The following is a 14,489-nucleotide window of genomic DNA, read 5'->3' on the forward strand; positions in this document are numbered from 1 at the left end:
TCAACGCCTTGAATCACATGGGTCGTGTAATTGTGGGACTGAGCACGACAGAGTAGGATGATTCAGGTTTACCTATTGTGCTGATCTTAGCCCAAATACCAGCAACAGAGGAAAAAAATCAGCCAGCCAGTCACTATCCAGTGGCCTTTACTAGAAACTGTGTATGACTGTGTGTGTGCGTGCGTGCGTGTCTGTGACTGTGTGTGTCTGTGTCTGCGTCTGTGTGTATGTGTCTGTGTGTATGTCTGTGTGTGTGTGCACATCTGTGTGTATGTCTGTGTGTGTATGTTTGTGTGTGCGTGTCTGTGTGTGTGTGTGTGTGTGTGTGTGGTGTATCTGTGTGTGTGTGTCTGTGCGTGGTCTGTATGTGTGTGTGTGTGTGGCATGTCTGTATCTGTGTGTGTGTGTGTCTGTGCGTGTCTGTATGTGTGTGTGTGTGTGTGTGTGCGTGTCTGTATGTCGGTGCGTGTCTGTGTCCGTGTGTTTACCCAGAGTGCGGGGATCAGTTATTCCTCAGCTGGTACAGTGATTCCAATACCACCAGATAGTGCCCTGAGTGTTGTCTGGACTCTGTTATGCAACACCCGAGCCTGGGCTGTTACTCAATCTCCTCATTCGCTCAGAAAACTGTTAATACAAATCCCAGCTCAGGCTTTGTGACGTCAGATTTAATTTTGTGACTGATATACCCAGGATTGAGATTATTCCCAAAATGTTTTAAAATCCCTGAGCTTTACATAGAATTACATAGAATTTACAGCACAGAAACAGGCCATTCGGCCCAACTGGTCCGTGCTGGTGTTTTATGCTCCACACGAGCCTCCTCCCTCCCTACTTCATCTCACCCTATCAGCATATCCTTCTATTCCTTTCTCCCTCATGTGTTTATCGAGCTTCCCCTTAAATGCATCTATGATTCACCTCAACTACTCCTTGTGGGAGCGAGTTCCACATTCTCACCACTCTCTGGGTAAAAGAAGTTTCTCCTGAATTCCCTATTGGATTTATTAGTGACTAGTGACCAGAATAGGGGGTAGTCTATAGGCCACCAACTAGTGGGAAGGATACAGAGGAGCAAATGTGCAGGGAAATTACAGAGCGGTGCAAGAACTATAGAGTAGTGATTATGGGGGACTTCAACTATCCTAATATAGACTGGGACAGTAATAGTGTAAAGGGCAGAAGAGGGGGAGGAATTTTTTGAAGTGTGTTCAGATGAACTTTTTTGACCAAGTACCAACGAGGCTGGACTTGGTTCTGGGGAATGAGGGTGGGCCAAGTGGAGCAAATGTCAGTGGGGGAATATTTAAGGAACAGCGATCATAAGGTTTAGAATAGTTATGGAAAAGGACATGAACCACTCTAAAGTAAAAATACTCAAATGGAGGAGGGCCAATTTCAATGGGGATGAGAACAGGTAAACTGGAATCAAAGATTGGCAGGTAAAAATGTAGTTGAACAATGGGCGGCCTTTAAAGAGGAGATGGTTCGGGTACAGTCTAGGCACATTCCCAAGATGGGGAAAGGGGAGGGGCAACTAAAGCCAGAGCTCCCTGGATGACAAAAGAGAAAGAGAGTATTTGAAGCAGAAAAAGGGGGCGTATCACAGATGTCAGGTTGATAATACAAGTGAGAACCAAGCTGAGTATAGAAAGTTCAGAGGGGAAACGAAAAAGGAAATAAGGGGCAAAGAGAGAATATGAGAATAGACTGACGGCAAACATAAAAGGGAATCCAAAAGTCTTCTACAGGCCTGTAAACAGTAAACGGGGAGTAAGGGTTGGGGGGGGGCGATTTAGGGACCAAAAAAGGAGATCTACTCATGGAGGCAGGGGACATGGCCGAGGTAATGAGTACTTTGCATCTGTCTTTACCAAGGAAGAAGATGCTGCCAGAGTCACAGTAAGTGAAGTTGAGATACTAGATGCGCTAAAAATTGATGAAGAGGGAGGTACTAGAAAGGCTAGCTGTATTTAAAGTAGATAAATCACCCGGTCCGGATGGGATGCACCATACGTTGCTGAGGGAAGTAAGGGTGGAAATTGCGGGGGGTACTGGCCGTAATCTTCCAAACATCCGTAGATACGGGGGGTGGTGCCAGAGGTGCAAATGTTACACCCTTGTTCAAAAAAGGGTGTAAGGATAAACCCAGCAACTACAGGCCAGTCAGTTTAACCTCGGTAGTGGGGGAAACTTTTAGAAACGATAATCCGGGACAGAATTAATAATCACTTGGATAAGTGTGGATTAATAAAGGAAAACCAGCATGGATTGGTTAAAGGCAAATCGTGTTTAACTAACTTGATTGAGTTTTTTGATGAGGTAACAGAGGGTCGATGAGGGCAGCTGTTGATGTTGTGTATATGGACTTCCAAAAGGCGTTTGATAAAGTGTCGCATAATAGGCTTGTCAGCAAAGTTGGAGCCCATGGAATAAAGGAGGCAGTGGCAGCATGGATACAGAATTGGCTAAGTGACAGGAAACAGAGAGTAGTGGTGAACGGTTGTTTTTCGGACTGGAGGGAGGTGTTACAGTGGTGTTCCCCCAGGGGTCAGTGCTGGGACCACTGCTTTTTTTGATTTATATTGATGACTTGGACTTGGGGTGTACAGGGCACAATTTCCAAATTTGCAGATGACACAAAACTTGGAAGGATAGTGAACAGTGAGGAGGACAGTGATAGACTTCAAGTGGATATAGACAGGCTGGTGGCATGGGAGGACACGTGGCAGATGAAATTTAATGAAAGTGTGAAGTGATACATTTCAGTAGGAAGAACAAGGAGAGGCAATATAAACTATAGGGCACAATTCTAAAAGGGGTACAGGGACAGAGAGATCTGGGGGTATATGTACACAAATCATTGAAGGTGGCAGGGCAAGTTGAGAAAGTGGTTAAAAAAGCATACAGGATCCTGGGCTTTATAAATAGAGGCACAGAGTACAAAAGTATGGAAGTTACGATGAACCTTTATAAAACACTGGGTCGGCCACAACTGGAGTATTGTGTCCAGTTCTGGGCACTGCACTTTAGGAAAGATGTGATGGCCTCAGAGAGGGTGCAGAAGAGATTTACTGGAATGATTCCAGGGATGAGGGACTGTCAGTTATGTGAGAGTATATTCAAGGCTGAGATAGATAGATTTTTGGACTCTAGGGATAGGGCGGGGAAAGTGGAGTTGAGGTCGAAGGTCAGCCATGATCTTAGTGAATGGCCTCGTGAGGGGCTGTCTGGCCTCCTCCTGCTCCAATTTCTTATGTTTGTTTCTTATATTTATGGCCCTTAGTTCTGGTCTCCCTCCGCAAATGGAAACATCTTCTCTACGTCTAACCTATCAAACCCTTCATAATTTTAAAGACCTCTATCAGGTCACCCCTCAGCCTTCTCTTTTCTAGAGAAAAGAGCCCCAGACTGTTCAGCCTTTCTGATAGGAACAGGAGGAGGCCATTCAGCCCCTCGAGCATGTTCCGCCATTCAATGATATCATGGCTGATCTGTATCTTAACTCCATCCACCCGCCTTGGCTCCGTGACCCTTAATACCCTCGGCCAGCAAAATCTATCGATCTCACATTTTTAAATTATTAATTGAGCTAACATCTACTGCTTTTTGAGAGAGAGATTTCCAACCTTCTAGCACCCCTTTGTGTGAAAAAGTGTTTCCTAACTTCTCTCCTGAATGGGCTGATAGTTATCAGCCCCGATATTTCCGGGGAGGCGGGGAGGGAGCAAGGGGGGGTGGGGGGGAGTTTATTCGTTCATGGGATGTGGGGCGTCACTGGCGAGGCCGGCATTTATTGCCCATCCCTAATTGCCCTCGAGAAGGTGGTGGTGAGCCGCCTTCTTGAACCGCTGCAGTCCGTGTGGTGACGGTTCTCCCACAGTGCTGTTAGGAAGGGAGTTCCAGGATTTTGACCCAGCGACAATGAAGGAACGGTGATATATTTCCAAGTCAGGATGGTGTGTGACTTGGAGGGGAACGTGCAGGTGGTGTTGTTCCCATGTGCCTGCTGCCCTTGTCCTTCTAGGTGGTAGAGGTCGCGGGTTTGGGAGGTGCTGTCGAAGAAGCCTTGGCGAGTTGCTGCAGTGCATCCTGTGGATGGTACCACACTGCAGCCACAGTGCGCCGGTGGTGAAGGGAGTGAATGTTTAGGGTGGTGGATGGGGTGCCAATCAAGCGGGGCTGTCTTTGTCCTGGATGGTGTTGAGCTTCTTGAGTGTTGTTGGAGCTGCACTCATCCAGGCAAGTGGAGAGTATTCCATCACACTCCTGACTTGTGCCTTGTAGATGGTGGAAAGGCTTTGGGGGAGTCAGGAGGTGAGTCACTCGCCGCAGAATACCCAGCCTCTGACCTGCTCTCGTAGCCACAGTATTTATGTGGCTGGTCCAGTTAAGTTTCTGGTCAATGGTGACCCCCCAGGATGTTGATGGTGGGGGATTCAGCGATGGTAATGCCGTTGAATGTCAAGGGGGAGGTGGTTAGACTCTCTCTTGTGTGTTTGTGGAGGGGGCGGGGAGGGGGGGGGGGGGGGGGGGGGAAGAGAACCCGGAAATGCCGGGGAAGCCAGAAGTCCTGCCGAATTTAACGGCAATCGGGGAGGGAGGGGGGGACTGGGGAGAGATCGCGAGGTTTGTGGGGGAGGGGGGTGGGACCGGCAATCGGGAGGGAGGGGGGGACTGGGGAGGGGTCGGCCGATCGCGCGCAGGGCAGGTTTGCTCGGGGGGGGGCGGGGGGCTGAGGGGAAGCTCTCCGGCTCCTCCTGACCCACAAGCAGTGCTGGGAAATCACTTACCTGCTGGATCCGGCTGTTCCCGCCTCCCTTCGGCTGCCGGGATTCCCGACCCCTGGGAAACCCGGCCCGACCAGCGTTAAATTCAAATCGCTCCCAAAACATCAGCAACGAGCCTTATTTGCATATTATAATGACGGAGCCGCCTCTCCAGAGCAAGTTACTCGGACACCCCCAAACCAGCCGCAGTTAAACCAGAACCACAGGGGGGTCGGGTTTCACATATTTACAATTTAACCCCCCGACCCTCTCCCGCCCGTCGTGGGGGGATTAAAATTGCCCCCATAACCTCCAAGTGTGGTCTAACCGAGGTTCGATACATGTTTAACACAACTTCCCTGCTTTTCAATCTGTTCTGCTAGAAATGAACCCCAGTTTTGCTTCCTCAGTATCAGACACAACGGTAATTAAATCATTCAGTAATCAGCTTCCCGTGTCTCCAAATCAGCTCAACACGTCTGATCAGACTCGATTACTGAAACTGTTCTCTGCTGGAGAGCGATCTGCTGAGGCCTGTGGTCATCATTTTATTCACACCCCCATTTTCCCCCTGGGGGTGAGTGGGGGGAGGGGTGACGCTGGGGAACGGGTTCCAGAGGAGAGGGCCGCACTTCATGTGCACCTGAGTGCAGGCGTCCTGTTCAAGCTGGACATCGACCCCTCCCCCAGTGTCCACCACTCCCTGCCCCTCCCCCACTCCCTGCCCCTCCCCCCACTCCCTGCCCCTCCCCCACATCCCTGCCCCCCCCACTCCCTGCCCCTCCTCCCCCACTCCCCTGCCCCCTCCCCCACTCCCTGCCCCTCCCCCCACTCCCTGCCCCTCCCCCCACTCCCTGCCCCTCCCCCCACTCCCTGCCCCTCCCCCACTCCCTGCCCCTGCCCCTCCCCCAGTGTCCCCCACTCCCTGCCCCTCCCCTCACCTACTCCCTGCCCCTCCCTCGGTGTTCCCCACTCCCTGCCCCTCCCCCCGGTGTCCCCCACTCCCTGCCCCTCCCCCGGTGTTCCCCAACCCCTGCCCCTCACTACTCCCCTGCCCCCTCCCCTACTGTTCCCCAACCCCTGCCCCTCACCCGCTCAATGCCCCTCCCTCGGTGTTCCCCACTCCCTGCCCCTCACCCGCTCAATGCCCCTCCCCTGGTGTTCACTACGCCCTGCACCTCCCGCTGCCCTTTCCCCACTCTCCCCCCCCTCCTCACTCCCTGCCCCTCCCCGTGTCCCACACTCCCTGCCCCTCCCCCACTCCCTGCCCCTCCCCCGGTGTACCCCACTCCCTGCCCCTCCCCCCCCCTCCCTGCCCCCTCCCCCGGTGTAACCCCACTCCCTGCCCCCTCCCCCTCCCCCCCCTCCCTGCCCCTTCCCCCGGTGTACCGCAACTCCCTTGCCCCTCCCCTCCCCCCTCCCTCTCCCCCCCCCTCTCCCTGCCCCTCCCCCCGGTATCTCCACTCCCTGCCCCTCCCCTGCCCCTCCCCCACTCCCTGCCCCTCCCCCGGGTGTCCCCCACTACCCTGCCCCTCCCCCCCCGGTGTCCCCCACTCCCTGCCCCTCCCCCCTGCCCTTTCCCCGCTCTCTCCCTCTCCCTGCCCCTCCCCCACTCCCTGCCCCCCTCCCCCCTGCCCTTTCCCCGCTCTCTCCTCCTCCCTGCCCCTCCCCCACTCCCTGCCCCTCCCCCGGTATCTCCACTCCCTGCCCCTCCCCCACTCCCTGCCCCTCCCCCGGTGTCCCCCACTCCCTGCCCCTCCCCCCTGCCCTTTCCCCGCTCTCTCCCTCTCCCTGCCCCTCCCTCACTTCGATACTCACGGAAATATTTGAGTGTCTCCTCGATCTGCTCATGTGTGAGGCAGATGTCGATGTCAGGGGCTAGGAGAGGGGTGTGTAACCAGTCATCGTGACTGTAGCCATAGACGGTGTCGGCCCTCAGTGTGTAACTCGGTAACCCCTCCTCCAACAGGCTGAAGATGGTCACCTCGGGGACATTCTCGCTGTAACACACATCTGTGGAGGATAGAAAATAAACAGGCAGATCAGCGATCTGGGAATAATAATGTCCTCGAGCGGGGGGGGATAAAGGGGGGAGAGAGGAGGAGGGGAGGAGGATAAAGGGGGGAGAGGGGGAGGGGAGGAGGATAAAGGGGGGAGAGGGGGAGGGGAGGAGGATAAAGGGGGAGGGGAGGAGGATAAAGGGGGAGAGGGGGGAGGGGAGGAGGATAAAGGGGGGAGAGGGGGAGGGGAGGAGGATAAAGGGGGGAGAGGGGGAGGGGAGGAGGATAAAGGGGGGAGAGGGGGGAGGGGAGGAGGATAAAGGGGGGAGAGAGGGGGAGGGGAGGGGATATAAACAAAACGATGTTTGCACAAACAGATCAGTGTGGCTCCCTTGATAAACAACAACAACTTGCATTTATATAGCACCTTTAACGTAATTAAACGTCCCCAAGGCGCTTCACAGGACCGTAAATCAAACAAAAATTAATATTCAGCCAAAGCAGGAGATATTAGGGCAGGTGACTAAAGGCTTGGTCAAAGAGGTAGGTTTTAAGGAGCGTCTTAAAGGAGGAGAGAGAGGCGGAGAGGTTTAGGGAGGGAATTCCAGAGCTTAGGGCCGAGGCAGCTGAAGGCACGGCCGCCAATGGTGGAGCGAAGGAAATCGGGGATGCGCAAGAGGCCAGAATTGGAGGGGTGCAGAGATCTCGAAGGGTTGTGGGGCTGGAGGAGGTTACAGAGATAGGGAGGGGCGAGGGCCATGGAGGGATTTGAAAACAAGGATGAGAATTTTAAAATCGAGGCGTTCCCGGAGCGGGAACCAATGTAGGTCAGCGAGCACAGGGGGTGATGGGTGAACGGGACTTGGTGCGAGTTAGGATATGGGGCAGCAGAGTTTTGGATGCGCTCAAGTTTACGGAGGGTGGAAGATGGGAGGTCGGCCAGGAGAGGATTGGAATAGTCAAATCTGGAGGTAACGAAGAGCTGATGCAGGGGCGGAGACGGGCGATGTTTCGGAGGTGGAAGTAGGCGGTCTTCATGATGGAGAGTATCTGATCACGAGGATGGGAAACTATAATCTCCCTTCCTCTTCTTCAGTTATTTACTAACACACATCGCGGGGTTAATCGCGCTGAAGCACATGACATTGTCACGTGACATGGTGCCATAAATGGCGGACGCTCCTCTCCCTCACTGAGAATAGATCATAAGAAATAGGAGTAGGCCATCTGGCCCCTCGAGCCTGCTCCGCCATTCAATAAGATCATGGCTGATCTTCGGTGGATGCCCAAAGGGACTTAGGGGTTCAGGTACATCGATCATTGAAGTTTCATGAACAGGTGCAGAAAATAATCAATAAGGCTAATGGAATGCTGGCCTTTATATCTGGAGGACTAGAGTACAAGGGGGCAGAAGTTATGCTGCAGCTATACAAAACCCTGGTTAGACCACACCTGGAGTACTGTGAGCAGTTCTGGGCACCGCACCTTCGGAAGGACATATTGGCCTTGGAGGGAGTGCAGCGTAGGTTTACTAGAATGATACCCGGACTTCAAGGGTTAAGATATGAGGAGAGATTACACAAATTGGGGTTGTATTCTCTAGAGTTTCGAAGGTTAAGGGGTGATCTGATCGAAGTTTATAAGATATTAAGGGGAACAGATAGGGTGGATAGAGAGAAACTATTTCCACTGGTTGGGGATTCTAGGAGTAGGGGGCACAGTCTAAAAATTAGAGCCAGACCTTTCAGGAGCGAGATTAGAAAACATTTCTACACATAAAGGGTTGTAGAAGTTTGGAACTCTCTTCCGCAAACGGCAATTGATACTAGCTCAATTGCTAAATTTAAATCTGAGATAGATAGCTTTTTGGCAACCAAAGGTATTGAGGGATATGGGCCAAAGGCAGGTATATGGAGTTAGATCACAGATCAGCCATGATCTTATCAAATGGCGGAGCAGGCACGAGGGGCTGAATGGCCGACTCCTGTTCCTATGTTCTACCTCAACGCCACTTTCCTGCACTATCCCCATATCCCTTGATGGCTTTAATATCTAGAAATCTATCGATCTCTGTTTTGAATGTACTGAATGACTGAGCCTCCACAGCCCTCTGGGGGAGAGAATTCCAAAGATTCACCACCCTCTGAGTGAAGAAATTTCTCCTCATCTCAGTCCTAAATGGCCGACCCCTTATCCTGAGACTGTGACCCCTGGTTCTCGAATAAAACGTGTGCCAATGGACAGTTTTCTTTTCACTAGGACTGTGCTCCTTTGATAATTAAAACAGTTTACGAACTCCTTTACTGTCTCTGCTCGCTCCGACGGCTCAGGGTTTGATGATCAGTTCCTGACGGGATTCTCCGCCTCACTCCCTGCTCTGGGATCCTGTCGTGGACCGACTGCCCCCTCTTGTGGCAGAAGCAATGGTGCAACTGAACAGCAGGGCAAGCTCCAAAGCAGAGAGACCTGGATTTACAATATACCTTGTCATGTGTCTCTGAGGCACCTCACAACCACAGTCAGCAATAAGACGAATGAACAATGGGTCGAGGGAGGGTAATTGGCCAGGACACCGGGGAGAACTCCCCTGCTCTTCTTCGAAAAGTGTGGTGGAATCATTAACATCCACCTGAACAGGCAGACAAGGCCGCAGTTTAACGCCTCATCTGAGAGACGGCACCTCCGACAGTGCAGCGCTCCCTCAATACTGACCCTCCGACAGTGCGGCGCTCCCTCAACACTGACCCTCCGACAGTACGGCACTCCCTCAGTACTGACCCTCCGACAGTACGGCACTCCCTCAGTACTGACCCTCCGACAGTGCGGCGCTCCCTCAGTACTGACCCTCCGACAGTACGGCGCTCCCTCAGTACTGACCCTCCGACAGTGCAGCGCTCCCTCAATACTGACCCTCCGACAGTGCGGCACTCCCTCAGTACTGACCCTCCGACAGTGCGGCGCTCCCTCAGTACTGACCCTCCGACAGTGCGGCGCTCCCTCAGTACTGACCCTCCGACAGTGCGGCGCTCCCTCAGTACTGACCCTCCGACAGTGCGGCGCTCCCTCAGTACTGACCCTCCGACAGTGCTGCGCTCCCTCAGTACTGACCCTCCGACAGTGCGGCGCTCCCTCAGTACTGACCCTCCGACAGTGCGGCGCTCCCCTCAGTACTGACCCTCCGACAGTGCGGCGCTCCCTCAGTACTGACCCTCCGACAGTGCGGCGCTCCCTCAGTACTGACCCTCCGACAGTGCGGCGCTCCCTCAGTACTGACCCTCCGACAGTGCGGCGCTCCCTCAGTACTGACCCTCCGACAGTGCGGCGCTCCCTCAGTACTGACCCTCCGACAGTGCGGCGCTCCCTCAGTACTGACCCTCCGACAGTGCGGCGCTCCCTCAGTACTGACCCTCCGACAGTGCAGCGCTCCCTCAGTACTGACCCTCCGACAGGGCAGCGCTCCCTCAGTACTGACCCTCCGACAGTGCAGCGCTCCCTCAGTACTGACCCTCCGACAGTGCAGCGCTCCCTCAGTACTGACCCTCCGACAGTGCAGCGCTCCCTCAGTACTGACCCTCCGACAGTGCAGCTCTCCCTCAGTACTGACCCTCCGACAGTGCAGCGCTCCCTCAGTACTGACCCTCCGACAGTGCGGCACTCCCTCAGTACTGACCCTCCGACAGTGCAGCGCTCCCTCAGTACTGCATCGGCCTAGATTATGTGGTCAAATCTCGAGAGGCGAGAGTGTGACCCACTGAGCAAGGAGACGGAGGCTCTTAGTTCCAGTTGCAGTGCTCTGGCATGGCCCACAAAACCCACCTTGAACCTGTCTGCTCCCTTGGCCTGGTCTGAGGCCCAAAGTTCTCCGGAGTTCATCGACCCCTTTAACGTGGCTCCCGTCACTTCCTGCGCTGCAGCCTCACTGGAATCCTCCTGCTCGCTGGCAGAGACCCCACCGCGTGCCCACACCGCCAAGGTAATGACCTCTGACCCAGGAAACTGGGCCGGGGTTACGGCAGGGTCGGGGCAATGGAGAGAGGCTGGGCCCTTATGAAACCATAGCACGAATCACTGCCTTCGGGGGAGGGGAAATTAGAAACACATAATCCAATGTTTATAGTGGCGGTGACCTAGCCAACCAATACAGGAATCACAAGCCCGGACTTTCCACTCCTGTGCTTCTGGCACAAACTTGGGAGTGTTCCCAAGCTCTGATCTCAAGAAGTGGGCGTCGCTGGCAAAGCCAGAATTTATTGCTCATCCCCTCTTCTTGAACCGCTGCAGTCCGTGTGGTGAAGGTTCTCCCACAGTGCTGTTAGGAAGGGAGTTCCAGGATTTTGACCCAGCGACGATGAAGGAACGGCGATATATTTCCAAGTCGGGATGGTGTGTGACTTGGAGGGGAACGTGCAGGTGGTGTTGTTCCCATGTGCCTGCTGCCCTTGTCCTTCTAGGTGGTGGAGGTCGCGGGTTTGGGAGGTGCTGTCGAAGAAGCCTTGGCGAGTTGCTGCAGTGCATCCTGTGGATGGTGCACACTGCAGCCACAGTGCGCCGGTGGTGAAGGGAGTGAATGTTTAGGGTGGTGGATGGGGTGCCAATCAAGCGGGCTGCTTTGTCCTGATAGGTGCTCATCGCCTGTACCAGAACCCAGTCCTGGAGCCTTGTTAGTTTGGTTTTGTTTGACTGCCACTCACCAGTAATCGTTCCCACATCTTGGAATTCTTTCCTGGAGTCCTGCTCCTGAAAGGTGGCGACATTTTCTGTCAGCTTCACGTCATCAGGTCCGATGGTGAAGGTGGGTCTTGAGACCTCGCTCGGGTTGTCGACGGACAGTGGGGTGTCTGGGGTCTGACGCGGATCGGAGGCCTCCAGTTTGGCGGGATTTATGTCCAGCTGTGAGCTCCCATTAGCGACGCTGGGACCAGCAATTTGGTCAAAGAGGCAGAAGGGAATTCCAGTCTGGTCCTCAGTGTCTTCTGAAAGCAACAAAATAAAACAAAAGAAATATATTTATTGACCACGCAGATATTCTGGATAGATCTGGACTGAGGAAATGCAGCATGACAACCAGAAGCCCAATCATAGAAACAGGAGGAGGCCATTCAGCCCCTCGAGCCTGTTCTCCCATTCAGTTAGATCATGGCTGATCTGTATCTTAACTCCATTTACCCTCCTTTGCTCCATATCCCTTACCCAACAAAATCTATCAATCTCAGCCTTGAGCGGTTAGGATCTGGAATGCACTGCCCGAGGGGGTGGTTGAGGCAGATTCAATCATGGCCTTCAAAAGGGAACTGAACAAAGACTTGAAAGGAAAAAATTTGCAGGGCTACGGGGAAAGGGCGGGGGAGTGGGACTAGCTGGATTGCTCTTACATAGAGCTGGCGCGGACTCGATGGGCCGAACGGCCTCCTTCCGTGCTGTAACCTTTCTATGATTCTATAAGCTCTAACTGACCCCCAGCATCCACAGCTCTTTGTGGGGAGAGTTCTGGATTTCCACTACCCTTTTGTGTGAAAAGTGCTTCCTGATTTCGCTCCTGAATAATTTTAAAGAAAGTCTGTCAATGCTATCAGTAAAAGCTTTTAAAAATATAAGAGGAAGACAGTGGTAAAGGGAAATATGGGCCCATTAAAGGCACAAAGGTGATACTGTAATCGGCAATAAGGAAACGGGCAGACTCGATAAATGAGAACTTTACATTGCTCTTCCGACCAGAGGAAGAGAATAAAACACCAGCGGGATTAAGGGAAACAAAAAATAATAAAGGGCAGGAGCTTACTGGATTTAATATAAGTAAAAATGAGTAATGACAGTTCCCATCCCAGGGAATTAAAGTAAGTGATGAAATTGCAGATTGTTAGTCATAATCTTCCAAAGTTCTCTTGGTTTGGGAATTGTCCCTGTGGATTGGAAAATTGTAAATGTCACACCATTATTTAAGAAGAGGGGGAGAGAGAAACCATGAAACTACAGGCCCGACAGTTTAACGTCAATTGTGGGGAGATTTTTGGAATCTATCATTAGGGAAAGAGTGACTGAGCACCTGGACAAGTTTGGTGGATAGGGGGAGCGTCCATGAATGTTGTCTACAGGGACTTGCAGAAGGCATTTGATAAGGTTCCGCGCAGGAGATTATTCCCAAAAATGAGAGCGCTTGAAATTGGAGGTAACTTTGCAACAGGGGTGCGAATTTAGTTGAACGAGATTGTTTGCAACCTCAACAGACTATCCGACCCCGAGATGAGCTTCTGACCCCATATCCTCTCCATCACTAACTCCGCCTACTTCCAACTCCCCATTATCACCCGTATCCGCCACTGCCTCAGCTCATCTGTTGCTGAAACTCTCATCCGTGCTTTTGTTAGCTCCAGACTCAAATAATCCAATGCTCTCCTGGCCGGCCTCCCATCTTCCACCCTCTGTAAACTCCAGCTCATCCAAAACTCTGCTGCCCGTATCCTAACTCGCACCGAGTCCCGTTCACCCATCACCCCCTGTGCTCGCTGACCTACATTGGCTCCCGGTCCGGGAACGCCTCGATTTTAAAATTCTCATCCTTGTGTTCAAATCCCTCCATGGCCTCACCCCCTCCCTATCTCTGTAACCTCCTCCGGCCCCACAACCCTCCGAGATCTCTGCGCTCCTCCAATTCTGGCCTCTTGCACATCCTCAATTTTAATCACTCCACCATGGGCGGCCGTGCCTTCAGCTGCCTGGGCCCTAAGCTCTGGAATTCCCTCCCTCCGCCTCTCTATCTCTCTCTTCTCCTGCAAGACTCTTCTTAAAACCTACTTCTGTCCTAATGTCTCCTTATGTGGCTCGGTGTCAAATTAAGAGTGCAGGTATGTGTGTGTGTGTGTGTGTGTGTGTGTGTGTTTGTTTGTTTATGTATGCGTGTGTATGTGTGCGGGTGAGCTTGCGTGTGGATGAGGACATCTCATAAGGGCAGAGATCGGGCTCAGCTGCAATCCCCTCCTGGTCGAATAGTGTCCTGACATTCACCAATCAGGTTCACACATGAAGAGTGGGTGCTCGTGTGAGTCAGTGCCTCAAGAATCAGCATCTTCAGGGGGCGCGGGGGGAGAGCTAGTTAGAACAAACATTCAGTACAAGTTTAATGTTCACTCTCCGCTCCCGCCCCCCTCCCCTCCCCTGTCACGCCCCCCCAACTCCCACTCCCCACTCCCCCACCCCATCCTCCCACTGCCCCCACCCTCCACGCCCCCTCACCCTCCACCCCCCCACTTCCCTCCAACCCCCCACCCTCCCCACACCCCCATGCCCCCCCCACACCCCCCCAGCCTCCACTGTCTCCACCCCCCATGCCCCCCCACCCACCCCTCCCCCATCTCCCCCCCCCCCCCGCCCCAGAATCCGGGATCACAGACAATCTCCGGCTCCTTGCAGTGAATCTCTGTTCAGGGTCACTGAACATTTCAAATATTTTTTTATTTCCTCAGTGCAGCTAACATTAACCCTTCATCGTGAGAAAGTCACAGCGGAGAAATGACTCCGAATCTCCTTGGCAACGGGCTGCGAGAGTGGGAACATCGACCGCCAGGAACAGAGACCAGGAGCAGACCCAGAACATCACCTCCTCCCCCCGCCAAACCCGGCCTCCGTCACTTTAATTAACATTCAATGGAACTTCCAGCTTCCAGAGAGGAATGAAGTGAGTGCCAGCGTTGCTAATAAACTAATCACAGCTCCCTCCCAATCA

The 14,489-nt window shown here is 53.2% G+C and overlaps 1 protein-coding gene across 2 annotated transcripts in view; it reads right to left on the reverse strand.

Moving 5' to 3' along the window:
- LOC137300231 (trafficking kinesin-binding protein 1-like) overlaps positions 1-14,489 on the reverse strand; it is a 78,723-nt gene that overhangs the window by 31,443 nt on the left and 32,791 nt on the right. Inside the window, exons 3-4 of one of the 2 annotated variants that reach the window (XM_067969330.1) lie at positions 11,461-11,742; positions 6,588-6,782 (exon numbers count right to left, since the gene is read on the reverse strand). In XM_067969330.1, coding sequence (XP_067825431.1) covers positions 6,588-6,782; positions 11,461-11,742 — 477 coding nt within the window. Of the gene's footprint in view, positions 1-6,587; positions 6,783-11,460; positions 11,743-14,489 lie in introns of those variants that run through there. The other variant, XM_067969331.1, reaches the window with a different exon arrangement.

Source organism: Heptranchias perlo, chromosome 30, assembly GCF_035084215.1.
Source record: "Heptranchias perlo isolate sHepPer1 chromosome 30, sHepPer1.hap1, whole genome shotgun sequence".
NCBI lineage: Eukaryota > Metazoa > Chordata > Chondrichthyes > Hexanchiformes > Hexanchidae > Heptranchias > Heptranchias perlo.